The following is a 17,248-nucleotide window of genomic DNA, read 5'->3' as shown; positions in this document are numbered from 1 at the left end:
ATGACTGGACTCAATCAATGACTGAATGTATCCCTGCATATTCACTTGTAATTCAACTGAAATGAAAAATGCTTCAGACAGTGATTCAGATCCTCCAAAAGATTAGACTTACAAACAAGATGACACTAACAGCAGGATTAAACAGTGACCAACAGAAATCAGAAGCAAGAAGGATAAAACAATATTTCCTTTCACCATACTCACATGCAGGAATTCAGTGTAAAAAAAAAAAAAAAGGAAAAAAGGTTTCATGCAATCCTTTACTTTTGATAACTGACTTTACACAGAAGTGATTTAACATGTAATTTGCTGATAAAAGCATTTTTATACTGGCTAGAATTATCTAAAACTTAATTAACATGCCTATTTACTTTATGAATCAGGAATTATTAACAAAAAGACTGACATGAGCAAACAGTGCTTATGTGAAACTGGACAAAATCCAACAGACCCCAGAAATGCCCTTTCAGTGGTAAGCCTGCATTTTTATGACACTGACAGCAAGAAATACTCACCAATTAAAGATATATAAAAGTGTAATGTTCAAAAATGCTATCTGCTTCATCATGACTGTGCAGGTATGATGGTTGGATTGACAGCGACAAATGGAAGTACGTGACACCCCTTTTTTTTCCAGCTCTTACTTAAAGTTCTGGTACAGACCATTGCTTGCTTTGAAGGACACGGACAAAGGCAGAAATACAGAAATCTTCTATGAGAAAACTTTCACAGGTTTTCAGGACATGTATCATCATATGTCATTTATATCAGATATTACTGCAGGGACATTTGGCAAAGGTGCCAAAATATATATATATATATATAAAAAAAATTACTGAAATCACTGAGAAGAAAAAAGTTAGTAGATTTTTAAATTATTATTATCATTATGTTGACTCTTTCTTAACAACCTTGATTGTTTTGTGACGTCAACTTCACCATTTTTTTTTGTTGTTATATCTTCCAGTAGTCACTTAAAGAAGGTTGGAAAGAGAGGATAAGGCAAAAGAAAGGAAAAGAGGAGAAAGAGAGAGGGAGAGAGCACTCACTAAGGAAGCAAACCTACTTTCCATCATTATCCTGTAAAATATCATTTGATTGGCTGCTCAGTGGCAGGAGCCCCTGGTGGCTGCAGCTCTGTCGTCGGGCTAAGGAGGGAAACACACAGCTTTTCACTTTTTCTGTCAAAACTAGCTTTGCCCAAATGGTATCATTTTAAATGCCATGACAGTGGAAGGTGGAAGGGAGTGTGATGGGCCTAAGGGTATACATAGACCCCATATGCTAGTGACACTGATACAAGTGTAATTCTAGACTATTAGAGTGACACGGGAGATCCTCCCAACCCCAGCCACACACACACATACTGAGGCGGCTGAAGGGAGGAACAGGCTGTCATGCCATGAAAATTTAAGAAATTCTTTAACCTGGCCTTGCCTGATCCCCTCCTCCTTTGAATATTTTATAATGCCAAAATGATTTATTAACTTGAGACAGGTACAGCTCAGTAGGGCCAGGTAGAGCCACAGGGACAACAGCGGGGTAAGACCCACAGGGTGCTACATCGATCAAAAGACGGAGGAGAAAGAATGATTTTTGCCTTATTTTACTGGATATACTTTTTTTTCTATATACATATAATCCTTTTTTTCAGATGCAAAGGAGAGGGGTTAATTTTGGGGCACAAAAAAGTGACAAAGAAGTTGTATGTATTCTAAACTAAACAATATATTAAGGTAATAATCGGTTTTCCATCTGTAGTACTGGACAAAAATTAAAACACTAGACAGGATATTGTAGGGATGGTGTTTTATTTGATATGCACACATGCAGCATTTGTCGCCTGCTGTTGAACATTCCCTCGTTTTGTGACTCAGTGTATCTAAATCTGTATTACAATACTTTATCTCGTTCAATTCATCTCATTTTATGGCTCATGATTGCCAGAGATGCTGTTTGGCCAACAAAGTCAAAAAGGTCACTAAGTGAGGGCGGGCTGAGAAGAGAATGCGGCGAGCAGACACCGAAAACCTGAGCCTCCATGTCGACAACCTGGGAAGACAGAGAGACGAGCTGAACAGCGTGATGGAGGAAAAAATGAGAAGAAAGAGAACAGGAAGACGAAATGAACAAAATAAATTACACAATCAAAGAGAGATAGAGAACTACGGGCAAATAAATGAGACAGAAAGTGAAAACCATTGAAATGGAGAGAGAGTGAGGGAGCAGTGAAGCACATAGGGCCCATGGGAGCCAGTGAGAGAACAAAAGCGGCCCTTCTGCTAATTGACTGCAGAATTAGCCCTATCTTCCCCAGTGGGACTATGGCGAGTCAGTGGCAGATGGAGGCAGACTGGACACCAATGCAGAAAAAAGGCCTGCAAAACCTGCCGTGAAGCTGCCCACAATTGTGGGTCACAACACTGCAACACGTTCCTTGTTTAACAGGACATGGCCAAGCAGAGAGAAAGGACCGAGAGGTCTGGGGGGGAGATTAAAAAGGTCAAAAGAGGAGGGAGGAGAGAGAGATGGGAGTGTATGGGGAGCGCAGAAACAAGGAAGCTATTATTGGTTTGATTTGTTCTTGTGATTTTATAGGTTTTTGGATAGAGAAGACAAAAAAAAAAATGTCTTTTTTTTAACTTTTTCTCTTTGGATATTTTAGATAACAATAGTTTTTTTGTTTTTTTTTTAATGTCAAATTCATAACACAATAGAATAGAATAGAATAGAATACTTAACACATAAAAAGTAAAATCAGTATAAAAACATTTAGACAAACACATACAATTATGTACTTATTGTACACGTGTTTTTATATAGATATAGAATTGTATCTGTTTAATTAAGGTGGCATTTACATATGCTATGTACAAATAGATATATTGTTAAATTAATGTCAGTGATATACCCAGCAGGAAACTGAAATAGTTGAAATTTCACCATTTACTCAGAAATTCTCAATTTTGTCACGTCAAGTTTAAGGGCTTAAATAACTTAATACAATCTACATCAATAACTCCCCAGATGCCAGGTTCCAAAAATCCTGATAAAAGAACAGATGACAGCAGTACACACAAACTCAAACCATACCACCCTGCATAACCAAGTAGCTACTGTTACTATGAAGTTGAATTACATTGCTCAAAGCACTTTTTTAAAGTGCCAAAGCAGCCATTCCTCTTTCTAGGGATTACTCTGAGGAATGTATTTACAGTTTCTTTCTCTAAAGGCTGTATGGAAATCAGAGCACTACAGACACCACTCATAGCCTGTTTTGAAATTCAAAAAAGGTGGGGAGTAAAACTATATTGTCCTTTTGAGGATGCAGGAGGATGCTTTCCATTCTGTGCTGCACCATGACTGTCATAGTAATCTGATATGACAAATTCACATACAGTGGATTAGCTGCCGGTGGTGAAAGCCAGAGCGGTTAATATTTGTTGATGTTGCTTTTATCCAGCAGGTCTGGTGTCCCTGGGCTGTGGTTACCCTGACGATGAGAAGAAGAAGAAGCAGAAGCAGGGGAGAGGAAAGGAGAGGCAAGGAAACAGTTTATCCTGGCTACCAAGAGTTGTTTAAAAAAAAAAAAAAAAAAAAAAAAAAATCTCAGGGCCACTGGGCCTGCTCATCACTTTGTATGCTGTCAAAATCTTTGATGTTGCCTACTCTTGATGTCGGAGGCTATGAAAAATGCTTAGCTCAATTTAAGCCTCTCGCAAAAAAGGGCTAACAACTGTAATTAAATCATTAAATTCTTGTCTACGCTTCACAGAGCATAGAGAAAATTAACTTCCCACCAACCTCATTTTCTACTTGAACATGAAATAATGATTTTTTTTTTTTCTGGAGCTCATATAATTACAAAGCTAACATCTGATAGAGTCAGCATCCAGGGGGGATTATCACATGCATGAGTATTAGACCTCATTACCAGCTTGACTGCAAAATTATTACATCTTGTAATTGGATGGTGAGATTTATACACAGATTGGCCGGGTTTCTGTAAGATTGTAATTACAAGCTTCATTGGTTTGCTACTTATCGGAACTTCACAGAGAAAACAACTGGTAAAATGAAATGAGCATTTCATTAACCTATCGCCTTATCAGGGGAAAAACCTGTGTAACGTTCATGTATGCATTAACATAAATAGGATCATTCATTCTGCCGCCAGATAGCCTGGACTGGAGTTCTATTTTTTTTTTTTTTTTTTCCCAGGCAATGAAGGTGGAGGGTAGAAAGAAAGAGCGTGGTGGTGGTGGTGGCGGTGGTGAGGGTTTGATTGCAGTCGGGGTAGGAGGGGAGGAGGTTGGTGGCAATATTCATTCATTTTCACAGAGTTTATTTAACCTTCATAATCCTGTGTTGATGGGGAACTGAGGGGGGAAAAGGGGACGCAGGGGGAGTCAGGGCAGAGAGATGGAAGGGGGGGAAAACGAGAAAGGGAGGGCTCCAAAGGTTGAGGGGAAGAGGGGGAAAAAATAATAATAAATTAGTTGTCTAACGTTACAAGGGATGAACTCAATATATCTATTACTTAAAGACTAACTGACTGTGAAAGTGCTCATTTCACGAGAGACGAGGCAGCGAGCTGGTGGGTACTCATGGGGCTCTGAGGTGGCTGCTCTTCCCCTCCTTTCTGCCTCCCTCTCTCTCTCTCTCTCTCTCTCAGCTTTGATGTTTCCCCTTTCACTGTTAACAAACTCTGGCCGTGTTCCCCTCTTGCTCAAACACAACGGCAGGTGCAGATTGGATGCCCACATAAATAACCTCCTCACACAATGACACCGGGGGATCGATCCAGATTTTGATGGGTGCTGCTGCTCATACAAAAGGAAAGCGTGTGTGTGTGTGTGTTAAGAAGGGGTGAGCGGAAAACAAATGGGGACGAACAGAATGGGACAGAAGGAAAGAAGGTGGAAAAGGGGGTAACAAGAGTGATATAGAGGGGCACAGGAAGGGAGAAGGAGGGGTGGGGGGGGTTAAAATGGTTCAATTACCAGCCGAACACTATTTCTCTCTTCTTAACAAGAGATTTCATGGTGTGGGCCAATGTTTGGCAGAAACAGCTGAGTGCCACTAATACTAAAGCATTACACTGCGCCAGATCAGCTGGCCCCTTTTGAGATGGGAGTCAGTTGTTATTGGACGTCATTGTCCAGATTGGTTTCTTTTTCAGCTGGTTCAAGCAGCGTTTTAACATGGGCGTGATGTAAAAAGCCACGGTGCAACCTGCCACCCACTCTGACTATGACCATCACTGCACTTGAATTATGAGTCTTTTGTGAGTTCTCCAGTTTGCCCTTATGTAGGTAGTATCCCAGCTATTTTTTTTTTTTTACTTTTTCATAATTGGACATAAAAATCAATCTAAACTTTTACTTTATGGATAGTATCATTCTAAAAAAAAAAAGTAATCACTCTTACAGCTAACTCTTGTAACTTACAATAAATTACATTCCAGAAATGTGTCAGAATTTTGATGCATTTTTCCGAATGTGCAATAGCAGTCCTGGTTAAGGTGGCTATGGTGAGTAGTAGGAAAACTGTAACAATAGACATCTCAGACATCTCAGCAAGAGATTTCTAAAATATTTCCATTCAGAATGTCTGGTTGGTTGGTGACACTGCAGACTGTCACTGTACATCAGCAAAAATGAGCTGGAGTTCACCTGTTCTTATGCGCAGAAAGTTGGGTTAGTTTCAGTGTAATTGTTAAATGTGATATGTTTCATCTTCACCATTAGTTAAAAGTCACTGACATATTGCAAGTAAAGCAAAAAAAAAAACAGCAAATTTAGGCCCCGGAACAGAGGGAATATTTCTTTTTCAGCTCCAATTCAGGTTTGAAATGCTTGTCTAAGCAGGGAAAAGTGCACAATTTGTCTACACTAAGCCATGAATAGACAGAATCTGTTTCACAAAGAGCTAATATAAATCATTAATCGCATGTAAAACCATTCAACACCCTGTGTATTTTAAGGATGGGAGCCCTTTAACAGTTCCACCCCCTTTACAGAGCACTGTGTCTATACGTTATTGCAGCATAAGTGAATTTGACAGACTGCTGTTTTCATTTGTGACCCCATAACACCCAAGGCTAGAAGGTGGGACTACTGTTTAGCCTACTCAGAGTCTGTGATGACATCGACAGATTGCATTCAAAGAGTAGTTTCTTCTTAAATTGCAAGTGAAAAATTAGTTTTGCACGTCAACAACCACAGTAGACGGCAGTATCTAAACAGCCTGACTTATTTTTTTTTAATCAGTCCAGTTTTCTTAGACTTGTGTGTTTATTATTTTTCATAGCCAATTAAAGTCTCTGGGAAGTTAAACTCTAAAGCAACAGAAACGTGAGTGGATCTGATCTACGATGAAGGTGATTGCAGTGCTGTTAAGAGTGAGAGGCCAAGGTATCCTGGGGAGCATGTCCAGCAACATTAAAACAGCAGGTTTCAATAGTTAGTACAAAGACAGACCAAAGCAAAAAGCAGCACAACATGATAACAGATGAAAGAAAAAGCCTCATTAAAATTCCATTTGTCATGCTGTCTGTTGATCATTTTATCTATAAGTCTATCCTTTACACCACTATCAAAGGGTGTAATTTCAAAAGAATACTTCAGTGTACAGAAATCTTTTTCCCCGAGAAGGCCGTTCCTTAAAATTCAATTAACTGTGTTGATAAATAAACGTGGGAATTGTATCATCTGAAAACAGATTTGCATGCTCCCATTTTCCCCACTTTTGAGGCAGCAAATAAACATCTGAAATGGGAGACTTACTCTTATGAATATTTCTAAGCTACTGTTTCAAAACCAATGTCTGAGTCTCCCTCATTTAGATTTAGCATATAATTAAACACCAGACAAAAAGACCACTTTGATATTGCTGTTTTCTTTGTTGAAAGCCTCTTTTTTTTACACACATATATATCATGCAGGTTTACTGTGCTTTGCATACATCTAAATGACTGTGAACGTGCAGAAGAAAATAGCCAGAATCTATACAGAATTAAAATAATTATGGAATTAAATACTAAATAATGGAATTAGCTTCTTGAAATCCTAAACTATTATAGCCTCTGTTTTCTAGCTTACACAGTCTATCTATGTGCAACAGGTTATAAGTGTTTGTATTCAATAAAGATAAATTAAAATAGCAAATATACTATATGATGGGATTTTTTTCTAAACCTATGACTGAAGCTGTCCTTGAGGTAGTCGCAAATAGCCATGACTATGATTATACCAATAAAAAAAAAAAAAAAACTCATATAAAAATAAATTCATGAGTTCTCAATGTTAATCCTCTTAGCTCAGAACTGCAATAAAACACCCAACTCAATACAGTTAAAACCTTTTAAAGGCCCAGTAAATGCTGTTTTTTTTTTTTTTTTCCTTCCCTCTCGCTACATATCTCTCTCTCTCTCTCCTTGGCTAGCTTTAGCTATTCATTAGCTCCAGCCCCTATGGCAATGAGAGTCTTTAACCTCCATTAGATCTAATGTTGATATGTTTCCCCAGCAAAGAGCCAAAACAATTAACACCCCTTCTCACATTTCTCTCCCCTTGGCCCCTAACCACATCAAAATCTGGGCCCACCCGTTCATTACCCACCCCTGAGAATGCCCTTGGGGAGGAAAAAAGTCAGATCCTTGGCTGTTGTCTTTGTATGGTATGCAGTTAAAAGCCAGAATGAGTTAAAAGAAACTTGTCAACAATAATAAAGTACTGTGTTTTCCCCAAAACTGATAGGGAGCACTACTTCGGGGGCTGTGAGATACTTAATCATGATCATGCTCAACTGTGGTGAACCACCGTGCAGCAGAAGGCAATGTGAATTTGCATGTATATACAGTAGAGATGGTTAAATCATTAATTGGTAGTGACAAATTGATGTTATTGTTGCTATTGTACATTGAAGTGTGATTTAAATATTACATTTAAGTTCAGGATGGTAATGTTTTACAGCATTTAATATGTTTAAATGCATGTCAGTTTAAAGTCACTCATATGAAAGAGCCTCATGAGACTCATGTTTTGACATTTTAGTCTTATAAATAGAAGCAGTAGTCATGAAGGGTCAAAACATTTATCGCCCTGCTAACTTGTTGCAGAGCTCAACATGCACATTATTGGAGAAAGTGTACAGCACAGAAGACTGCAGCGAAGCACTTTTAAATTTGGCAACAATTTGAGCCCAGAAGCTCTATGTCATGTCAAAACCTGGTAACACACCCCTTTAAGTGTTTAGCTGTCAAGTGCACAGCGTCTTGACCTTCTAAGACCCAGAATAGACCTCTTTTATAATCCAGGAAATTCCTAGTTTCCTTACCTATAGGTGTGGTGAAGTTGTCTGTGTATCGAATGTCTCACAGTAACACCAGTGGTCCTACGACTCTAACCCGAAGCTAAATAGTTTAGTTGCTGTGACGCAGTTCAGGGAGGAGGTTCTGTTGGAAGGACGCATTAGCGTGCGTTGGTGTTTAGGTGAGTTGTGAACTGGAAGAGGTCTAACAGTTATGATGATCCATTGATATCGCTGATATTCATCTAATCTCTCGTCTTCTGGGGAAAACGGGGTTTTGGTTTCAACACTTAATTTGATAATCTGTGAGAAAAGCACAAAAGGGACATTCTGTGGATTCTTAACCTTTCCTCAACTTTGGCACTCCCAGCGGCAGGAAAGGAGTATCTTTCACCACAGTTATTAGTTCACAGAGACACCCTTGACCTCTGCGGTGGTAGCCAACTGTCAACATAACTGATGTTATTGTAAAGCAGGTTCACTCTCTTTAACTTCTATTGGAGTCATTTAGCTTTAAATCATAGAAGCCTGGGGTCGAAGCATGGATTTACGCAGAATTATCAAAAGATTTTAGACTAACATTACAGGTTAAAATGCTATATATTTAGATGTAGAAAATGCTTCTCCTAAAAGTGTATTTTGTAAAAACTATGACCACAAATGGAAACTTTCAGGCACAAAATTAAGATGTGATGAAACACGACAGGTATTACAGATTCAGTACGACACCTGTGCATTTTCAGTTACCATTAGGCACAATGTATAGATGAATAACGCCTGAAAAACCCTGCTGTCGAAATCTTTTTGACACAATTTTATAAAGGGGAGAGGTGTATGTACTCTATAACAGAGCGAGTGAAAGTGTACTATGTTCAGGCTCTGAACTCTGTGGACTTACAGAGAGAAAGTCAGACACAGAGACTGGGTTTTTATCCTTTCATCTCTTTCTTCTAAAATTTGTAGGTGACAGGTTGATGGGGCTGAGCTATACCAGTCCATTTCACATAGTCTATATACACATAAAGCCTTGGTATTAAGTGAGAGTGTGTATTTTTTCGCAAAGAGTTGTACAACTTGAAAAACTTAACAGTGAAGACAAAATATTACTGAAGAGTGGGTTCATTTTGTGAGTCATAAATAATGTAGTAAAGGAGGTGTGAAGTTTTTTTTTTTTTTTTTTAAGAGACCATTTTTGTGTTTTATTGTGGATTTTTGCTGCAGGTCACTCTATATATAAAATTAAATATTATATCATCATGACTTTATGGTCAAATAAAGCTGAAATAAATAAAATAATCACAAAACAATATTAACTATAGATATTATGTTTATGGAAAAGCTCCTAATAAAAGTATCCAAAATTATCTTGAATTTTTTATTTTCCTCTCTTTCCACAGACGGTCTGTGTTGAAAATTGTTAGGCAATATCAGCGCGCAGGGAGTATTGGGAAAGAGTCGGTGCGTGTATGCGCGTGCACGTTACGCAGCGACTGACGGCCGAGGATAGACGTGCAGATACAGATGGTGAAAGCCCATCTGTTTCTAGGAAATGCATTAGAAGTGAACGTGTACTGGTGGACGAGTAAAACGAGAGCATCCGGAACAAAGTTTTTTCCTGCTCTCTCTCTCTCTCTCTCTCTCTCTCTCTCTCTCTCTCTCTCTCTCTCTCTCTCTCTCTCTTTCTCTCTCTCTGGGGTTGAACCTGAAGAACTTGTGGTGGTAATGAGACTTTAACTACAAGTCCCGATAAATCACTTAACAACGATGGTTTATTGCCCTAAACACGTGTCAGTGTTTACTAGAGAAAAAGGCAAATAGTACATTTGTGTAAAAACAGTAGCAGCAATCATAAAAACAAATTCAAACAAATACCACTGACTGACACATTATTATTATTATTATTATTATTATTATTATTATTATTTCATTGTGCCATTTTTATTCACTGGTGCATGTGCGTATTTTTTTTTTTTCCAACTCTTTACTTCCAGTGTCCTTACTCCCTTGTCCCCTCCACCAACTCCACCACAACCATCATATTTAGCCCCCTGCACACATTTCCAGCGGGTTATCACAATTGCCATTCCTCCCCTCCTTTCTGATGTGTTACCCAGATTACCATCAGTGCCCCTCAGATATTTTTAACAGATCCTCGGCGCTCGGCAATATCCACTCGGAGCCATCTGGTGCAGATCAAAATCTACTGACTTCTTGGGCTTCAGTCGTTAAAGCATTAAATCTAGATCTACAGAATACCCCCTTTGACTTGGGAGGTGGGTGATATAAGAATCAAATCAAATCAAATATAACTGTTAAAACACGAACATACCCCCACTCGTGTGCCACAAGGCTGTTAAGAGAGCAGAAAGTAGAGGTTAGTGTCCGACCTTTTTTCTTTTTTTTTTTTTTTCCTGGGTTTGAAAACTGAAAAAAAAAAAAAACATTTTTCAAGTTTTTTTTTTTTCAATTGGATTTTTTTTCTAAAGCTGTTGGATACAAAATAAAAAAATACAAAATGAAGAAATGCTAATATTCGCTTTTACGCACACAAATATCCAGTTCAAAATGTGAGTGCGTGTATTAAAAATAGAAAAAAAAACAACATACTTTAAGATTTTTTTTTTTTTGTCATAAAGTATTGGCTTCAGTTGAAATAAATTAACTTTCAGAATATGAATGGATTATATTTAGGGATGTAGCTGTGACTAAAAAGCGCACAAAGGGACCAGCAGACATACAGCCTGAGTTGTCCGTGTTTTTCCTCTTATTCCTTTTCACTCAAAACAAGCAAGCGTGAAGTGGGTCTGTTGTTACAAAGGACATCAACAATCTGGGTGAAGTCCACGCACATGTACACACACATACACATACACACACATACACGTACACACACATACACAAGAGTGGATTGAAAGAAATAGGGAGGGAAATTAAAGACTTACTGAGAAATAAAAATAAAAAACAAAGAAAGAAGAAGAAATCAAACGCGCAAAAGTGAGATTAAAATTATTTTTCCTTAATGGTTTTAAGTTTAGGAAGAAATGTTTTGTAGTTTTTATAACTTATAATGTCCGTACATCGCAGTGTGTTTTATTAATTTCTCAATTTCTGTGTCCATTTGTATTTTTTTCCCCTGTAAATTATATCATGATAAAAAAAAAAAAATGAAGTGAACAAGTAAAAAAAAAAAAAAAAAAACATTACTCGCAAAACAGCACCAATGCAAGTTGAAAGAAGACACTTTTAGAGTGAATAAGTCCTGTGTGAGTTAAATAAACGCACCAGCAGCTCGTAATACCAGACACTAATTCCTCAGCGGTGAGGCATTTTCGCCCTTTAATTACAATTTAAATCTATTCAAAGTTAGTTCCTTCTTCTGACGGGTTTACTTCCCCCTGTGTCGGACAGCTGTAAAATCGTGTAGACAGGTTGTCATACAACAATCAAAGCCTTCGGTGAATGGACTCTAATGCTTGAACATTTAACATACAATAAGTCCAAACACGGAGAGAGAGAAGGGGAGAGAGAGGGAGAGGGAGCGAGAGAGAGAGAGAAAGAGAGAGAGAAAGAGAGAAAGAGAGAGAGAGAGACCCCAGCCAATGTGCGCACTCTATATTCACATTATCCACATTGCTCCAAACGAGGAGGAGCTTGCAGGCTCAAGTAGGGGATGCCAATCAAAGCATCAACTTCAAATTGTATCTGAGAGATCAGCCTGGAGACCTCAGGGCCAGGCGCGTCAGTCGGAGCGCAATTGTTGATCAGATCACATCCAGCGGACTTTGCGCGAGAAAAGAGAGGAAGCCGAGATTTAAGAGCGAGTTGTTTTGACTGCATCCCACTGTATGTCTGTAGAAGCGGTGACTTTGGCTTAAACGCGCTCCCTTTTTACACCTCCTGTTTCTTTTTTTTTTTTTTCTTTTTTCTCTCGCACACTTTTTACGCACAGTTTTGTCGGACCATAGAGCTGTGCGATAATCCGGCGGTGGAGATGTCTTTTCCCCAGCTAGGCTACCCGCAGTACTTAAGTGCCTCCCAGGCGGTGTACGGGAGCGAGAGGCCGGGAGTTCTTACGCCCTCGTCCCGTGGAGGGAGCACCGAAATCGGGGGAAGCCCATCCGCCACCGCAGCGGCAGTCACGTCAGTATTGGGCATGTACGCCAACCCGTACGCACACAACTACAGCGCTTTTTTACCTTACACCAGCGCGGACTTGGCTCTTTTCTCACAAATGGTAAGAATATGCGTTTTGTTGTTGTTGTTTTGTGTTGTTTTGTTTTCTCTTTATGGTGGTGTGTTTTGCTTTGGTATTCTGTTTCACCTCGGAGAAAATACGAGTAAGTGCGCAGGAAAGTGTTTTCTGACTAATATAAAGCCTTCCTGGTGTGTAGGCTGTAAAAAAAAAAAAAAAAAAAAAAAAAACGATTAAAAAATACATCGACGCAAAAATGTTCCAGTTATGACAGTTGTGTGAGTTGTGTAGAAATAGAAAAAAGTTTGACTCGCACCGAACGGAGACAAAAGGTAGAAAAAAAAAATCCACTCGTAGCGCATTTATTTCTTTGCCACTAAAGGAAAAGGTGTAAATTCACGCCAAACATAAAGTGAAAGTCATGTCGAGTTCAGTGATTGAGTCACTTTTATCAGAAAAAAAAAAAAAGATCTAGGTTTTAGCTTTTACTGTGACAATAAAACAAAGCCTTCTAACCCTCCCCGGTTATTTTCACCTTTATAATATTTAACACAGGGCAAAAGTTAAAGCTTATAAATATGCAAAACTTTGTCTAGGTGTAGGTTTTGTTTTCTCTGATCTACAATATGTCCTTCTGTTGTTGCCTGCCACGTGGATTGGCCTAAAAACACCTGCTAATAATAGTGATCTCCAAATATATTAATATTAACTAATGCATCCAGGTAACATGTGGTTTAGTTTTAGTGAAAGTTCAATTCAAGACTTTTTTTTTTCCTCTAAAAATCCAAATCTGGGTTTTTGAACTGGATCACCATTATTGAGCTCTGTGTCTGGGATAAGAATGAGGAATGAAGCAGAAATAAAATATTATCATTGTGGCGTTAAACTGAACGAAATAAAACAAATGCAGGTTTTGAAGGCGTTTTCACGAACTAAACTAAGCATGTGTGAAGGAAAGTTTGTCAGGTACACGTGAAAGCTGGCAATTTGCATGCCTTCTGCGTGTTCACAATAACTGAGCAAACTTTCTCTTGTACACAGGACCTGCTTTAGGCTATTGCCTTGTTCCACTGACACGTATAGAAAATGTTTGCAAATGAAAAGTCTGAGTGTTTTAGTGTGGATTGTGCAGGAGCAGGTGCCACAGGCCTTTAGAACATGTGGTATGTTGCAAGTTGACTAACTTGTTTGTGGAAATCTCAGTGTCAGGTGCAACAACCAGGAGATTATTTTAATAAGAATGTTCATTTGTGCTTGTTTGAGCCGCACATGTACTGTATTAGTCATATACTTTTGCACATTTATAACTAGATTGTCATTTATAATGCAGCCTGGAGCGTCATTACGCATGGTAATGGATTTTAAGTGACACGTTATTTTACATTTTTCAAGGGATCCCAGTATGAGCTGAAGGACAGCCCTGGCGTCCATCCTGCCAGTTTTGCTGCCCACACCTCTCCGGCCTTCTACCCATATGGTCAGTTTCAGTATGGAGATCCGGCCAGGCCCAAGAACGCCACCCGGGAGAGCACCAGCACCTTAAAAGCCTGGCTCAACGAGCACAGGAAGAACCCCTACCCCACCAAAGGGGAGAAGATCATGCTGGCCATCATCACCAAAATGACTCTGACTCAGGTCTCCACTTGGTTCGCCAACGCCAGGAGGAGGCTCAAGAAGGAGAACAAGGTGACCTGGGGAAGCAGGAGCAAAGAGGACGGGGAGGACGGGAACTTGTTCGGCAGCGGGGACGAGGCGGAGAAAAATGAAGATGAGGAGGAGATCGATTTGGAAAGCATAGATATAGACAAAATCGACGATAACGACGGGGATCAGAGCAACGAGGATGATGATGATAAATCAAGTGAAGGGAACAGGGACCACAGGGGAGGAGGTGGAGGAGGAGGAGGAGGAGGTGCGGGGGGAGACTTGGACAGCTTGGAGAAAAGACGGGCCTTTGCCCTGCAGGCCCATGAGGCCTTTGACAAAGCTAAGAGCGCAATTTCAGTCCTCCCAGGGAGTAAGGACAACTCGGACGGCAACAACAACAACACCACGAGAGTTTTGTCTCCGGACAGACCTGGAAACTTTCCCCTTCCGTCTAATAATAAACCCAAAATCTGGTCTTTAGCAGAAACAGCTACCAGTCCTGATAGTTCATCTCAGAAACCCACGTCTCCTTGTGGCCCCACAGCCACGACGCACCCATCCGCGCCGCACCACCAGATCCAAACCCACCCGGCCTTCCTCCCCAGTCATGGACTCTACACATGCCAGATTGGAAAGTTCCATAACTGGACAAACGGGGCTTTTCTGGGTCAGAACTCCCTGCTCAATGTCAGGTCGTTTCTGGGAGTAAACCACCACCATCACCACAACCACCACCTACCACCGACCCAACAGCAGCAGCAGCAGCAGCAGCAGCCGACGTCAGTGGTGGTGTCGCCGGTAGCAGCTGCAGCAGCGCTCACCGGTGACAGCAAGGCCCCACCGGAGACCCACAGTCCCAAGCACATAGGTACAGGACCCCCACTCAGAACACGTGCACCCACACCTACACTAACGCCACATGCAGACGTGCGTAAAAATGCACGCTTCTATTTTTACAACTGCATATCTTTTTTTTTTTTTTTATACACCGATAATGACAAAACATCCCGGTATTGACAGACTGTCTTCATTTTCTTTTTTAGACCATGAAAATGTTGTACGGTCTGATTCTCCTCCAGCACAGCCCCTGAAGTCTTCCTTTCGACCCCTCCATGACAGGTGAGAGAAGTTTTCCCATTTGTGTGTGTGGGTGTGTGTGTTAGTGTGTGTGTGTGTACTAGTGTGTGTGTGTGTTAGAGACACGTTTGCAATAATGAAAAGATAACATATATATATTACATGTTATTATTATTGTAAAATGTAGATTTTTTTGGATTAAATGAAAATAACTGATTTGCACACTTTTCTAGAAATGCATAAATAATTTTAAAATTAAAATTAAAATTGCTGAAGTTGGAGATGAATGACATACAAGGCCTAGAATCTTCATGAAATTATAACTCCAGTAATTATTCAGCAAAGAAAAACAAAAATATGATTCTAACACGTGGATAACTTTTTTTAACCCAAACTACGTGTTATTTTGATTCATAAGATTTTTTAAATTTTAATTTTTTTTTTTTAACATACAAAACACTAAAAAAAAATAATACAATTTAAAACCAACAAAGATAAATAAAAGACAGTTTGCTTTTCGGGTGACAGGGGTCTTGACTCCCATCCCACTCCCCCTTTAATTCCTCCCCTCTGGGGAGAATGTGGCTACTTATCAAGTCACCGAGTAAAACGCGCTCTGTCTGGGCTGTGTGCTTTTCCTAAAGACCCCTGGGAGACCCGGAGCCCAGGGGAGCGCTCTAACCGAAAGAGAAAAAAAGGAAAAAAAAAAAAAAAAAACGTTTCAAGTATTCCTGCACTAGTCCTTTAGAAGAAGAATTGTTTGAATAAAATAATTGCTGATAATGGCTGTGTGTGGAAGAATATTTTAGTACATGTGCAAAATTATTATTATTATTATTATTATTATTATTATTATTATTATTATTATTATTATTATTATTATTATAGGAGTAAGGGATAAGGATTGGAGGGTGACTGTTTCAAATCACAACCGTTCAGCCAGACACTTGAGATGCATATTGAAACCCGCTGTCCAAACACGGCGGGGGTATTTATCTGCCTTTCTGTATTATTCTTTATCCAGATCCTCTCTGCCTTCCAGCGCCAGGAGTCCACAAGACGCCACGCAACGGGTCCTCACCGCACTCTCCTCGGCTTGATCAAGACATTTTTTTTTGTGCTGAAAAAAAAAAAAAAAAAAAAAAAAAAAAGACAAGAAAAATAGAAAAAAAGAGAGACTCCACTCCCTAAAAAGGACAATGAGAAATAATGCAGCGTAGCATTCAGTCGGTACAGAACAAATGGCGTAATTTGGTAATATCCTGTGGATGGATGGATTACTTCCTCTATTGTTGTGTAGCCTATAATCGCGCCTATAATGTTACTCTCTCCACTTTGCCCAGGCGGGCTGGAACATTTTGGTAGGCTTTTTACTTTATTATTATTATTATTATATTATTATTATTATAATTATTATTATTATTATTATTATTTTGTCTCTATCTTGTGTTTTTGGTGTTTTTTTTTTCTTTAATGTAAATACCAAGTGATTTAAATTTGTAAATAGGAAGCGTTGAAGGAATTTGTCCAGATCGTATATTTTGCCTAATAAACTAAATGAAATTATAGATAAACCAAGACTATCTCCAGCCTATTTTTCCTCTGATTCTATAGTTGAATACAATTATTATTATTATTATTATTATTATTATTATTATTGCAGATGCTGTTATTACTGATTGAATGCCAGTTTTATTTCTAGTAGGGTGCAGGGGGTAAAATATATTGGCAGTCTGGAAGCAGCCTTAATTTTATTCAAGTTTGGGAGGAAAGCAGCGTGGATGCATTGAGGTGCTAATAAGTGTCCAGATGGTTGCTGGTGACAGAAAATGGACAGGAGCAGCTGGGAAGGTCATTAAGTAATAATATGGGAACGCCCAGTCCAAACAAAATCAAATGGTTAAAATCTAATCTGTCAGAGAGGGAAGTCGATTCGAAGATGAATTATTAATATTTTCTTTTTTTCTTTTTTTTTTTTTTTTTAAGGGAGGAGGAGGGCTGATATTGTCGGCCTTGTGA

General features: G+C 39.2%; 1 protein-coding gene across 1 annotated transcript; it reads left to right on the top strand.

Moving 5' to 3' along the window:
- The first annotated feature begins 11,962 nt into the window (after positions 1 to 11,962).
- On the top strand, positions 11,963 to 16,467 carry irx1a (iroquois homeobox 1a). The gene is made up of 4 exons (XM_030156992.1): positions 11,963 to 12,547; positions 13,898 to 15,020; positions 15,196 to 15,271; positions 16,254 to 16,467. The coding sequence occupies exons 1-4, from the start codon at positions 12,305 to 12,307 to the stop codon at positions 16,327 to 16,329; spliced, it is 1,518 nt and encodes a 505-aa protein (XP_030012852.1). The 5' UTR covers positions 11,963 to 12,304; the 3' UTR covers positions 16,330 to 16,467.
- Positions 16,468 to 17,248: the final 781 nt, after the last annotated feature.

This window comes from Sphaeramia orbicularis, chromosome 16 (assembly GCF_902148855.1).
Source record: "Sphaeramia orbicularis chromosome 16, fSphaOr1.1, whole genome shotgun sequence".
NCBI lineage: Eukaryota > Metazoa > Chordata > Actinopteri > Kurtiformes > Apogonidae > Sphaeramia > Sphaeramia orbicularis.
This window is presented reverse-complemented; position numbering and strand designations above follow the sequence as displayed.

What these genes read in the sequence shown, in the direction of transcription:
- irx1a (XM_030156992.1), top strand. Translation starts at nt 12,305, where the DNA reads ATGTCTTTTCCCCAGCTAGGCTACCCGCAGTACTTAAGTGCCTCCCAG. An exon ending in CCACAGTCCCAAGCACATAG is followed by an intron (nt 15,021 to 15,195) that starts GTACAGGACCCC and finishes TTTCTTTTTTAG; the next exon opens with ACCATGAAAATGTTGTACGG. An exon ending in TTTCGACCCCTCCATGACAG is followed by an intron (nt 15,272 to 16,253) that starts GTGAGAGAAGTT and finishes TTCTTTATCCAG; the next exon opens with ATCCTCTCTGCCTTCCAGCG.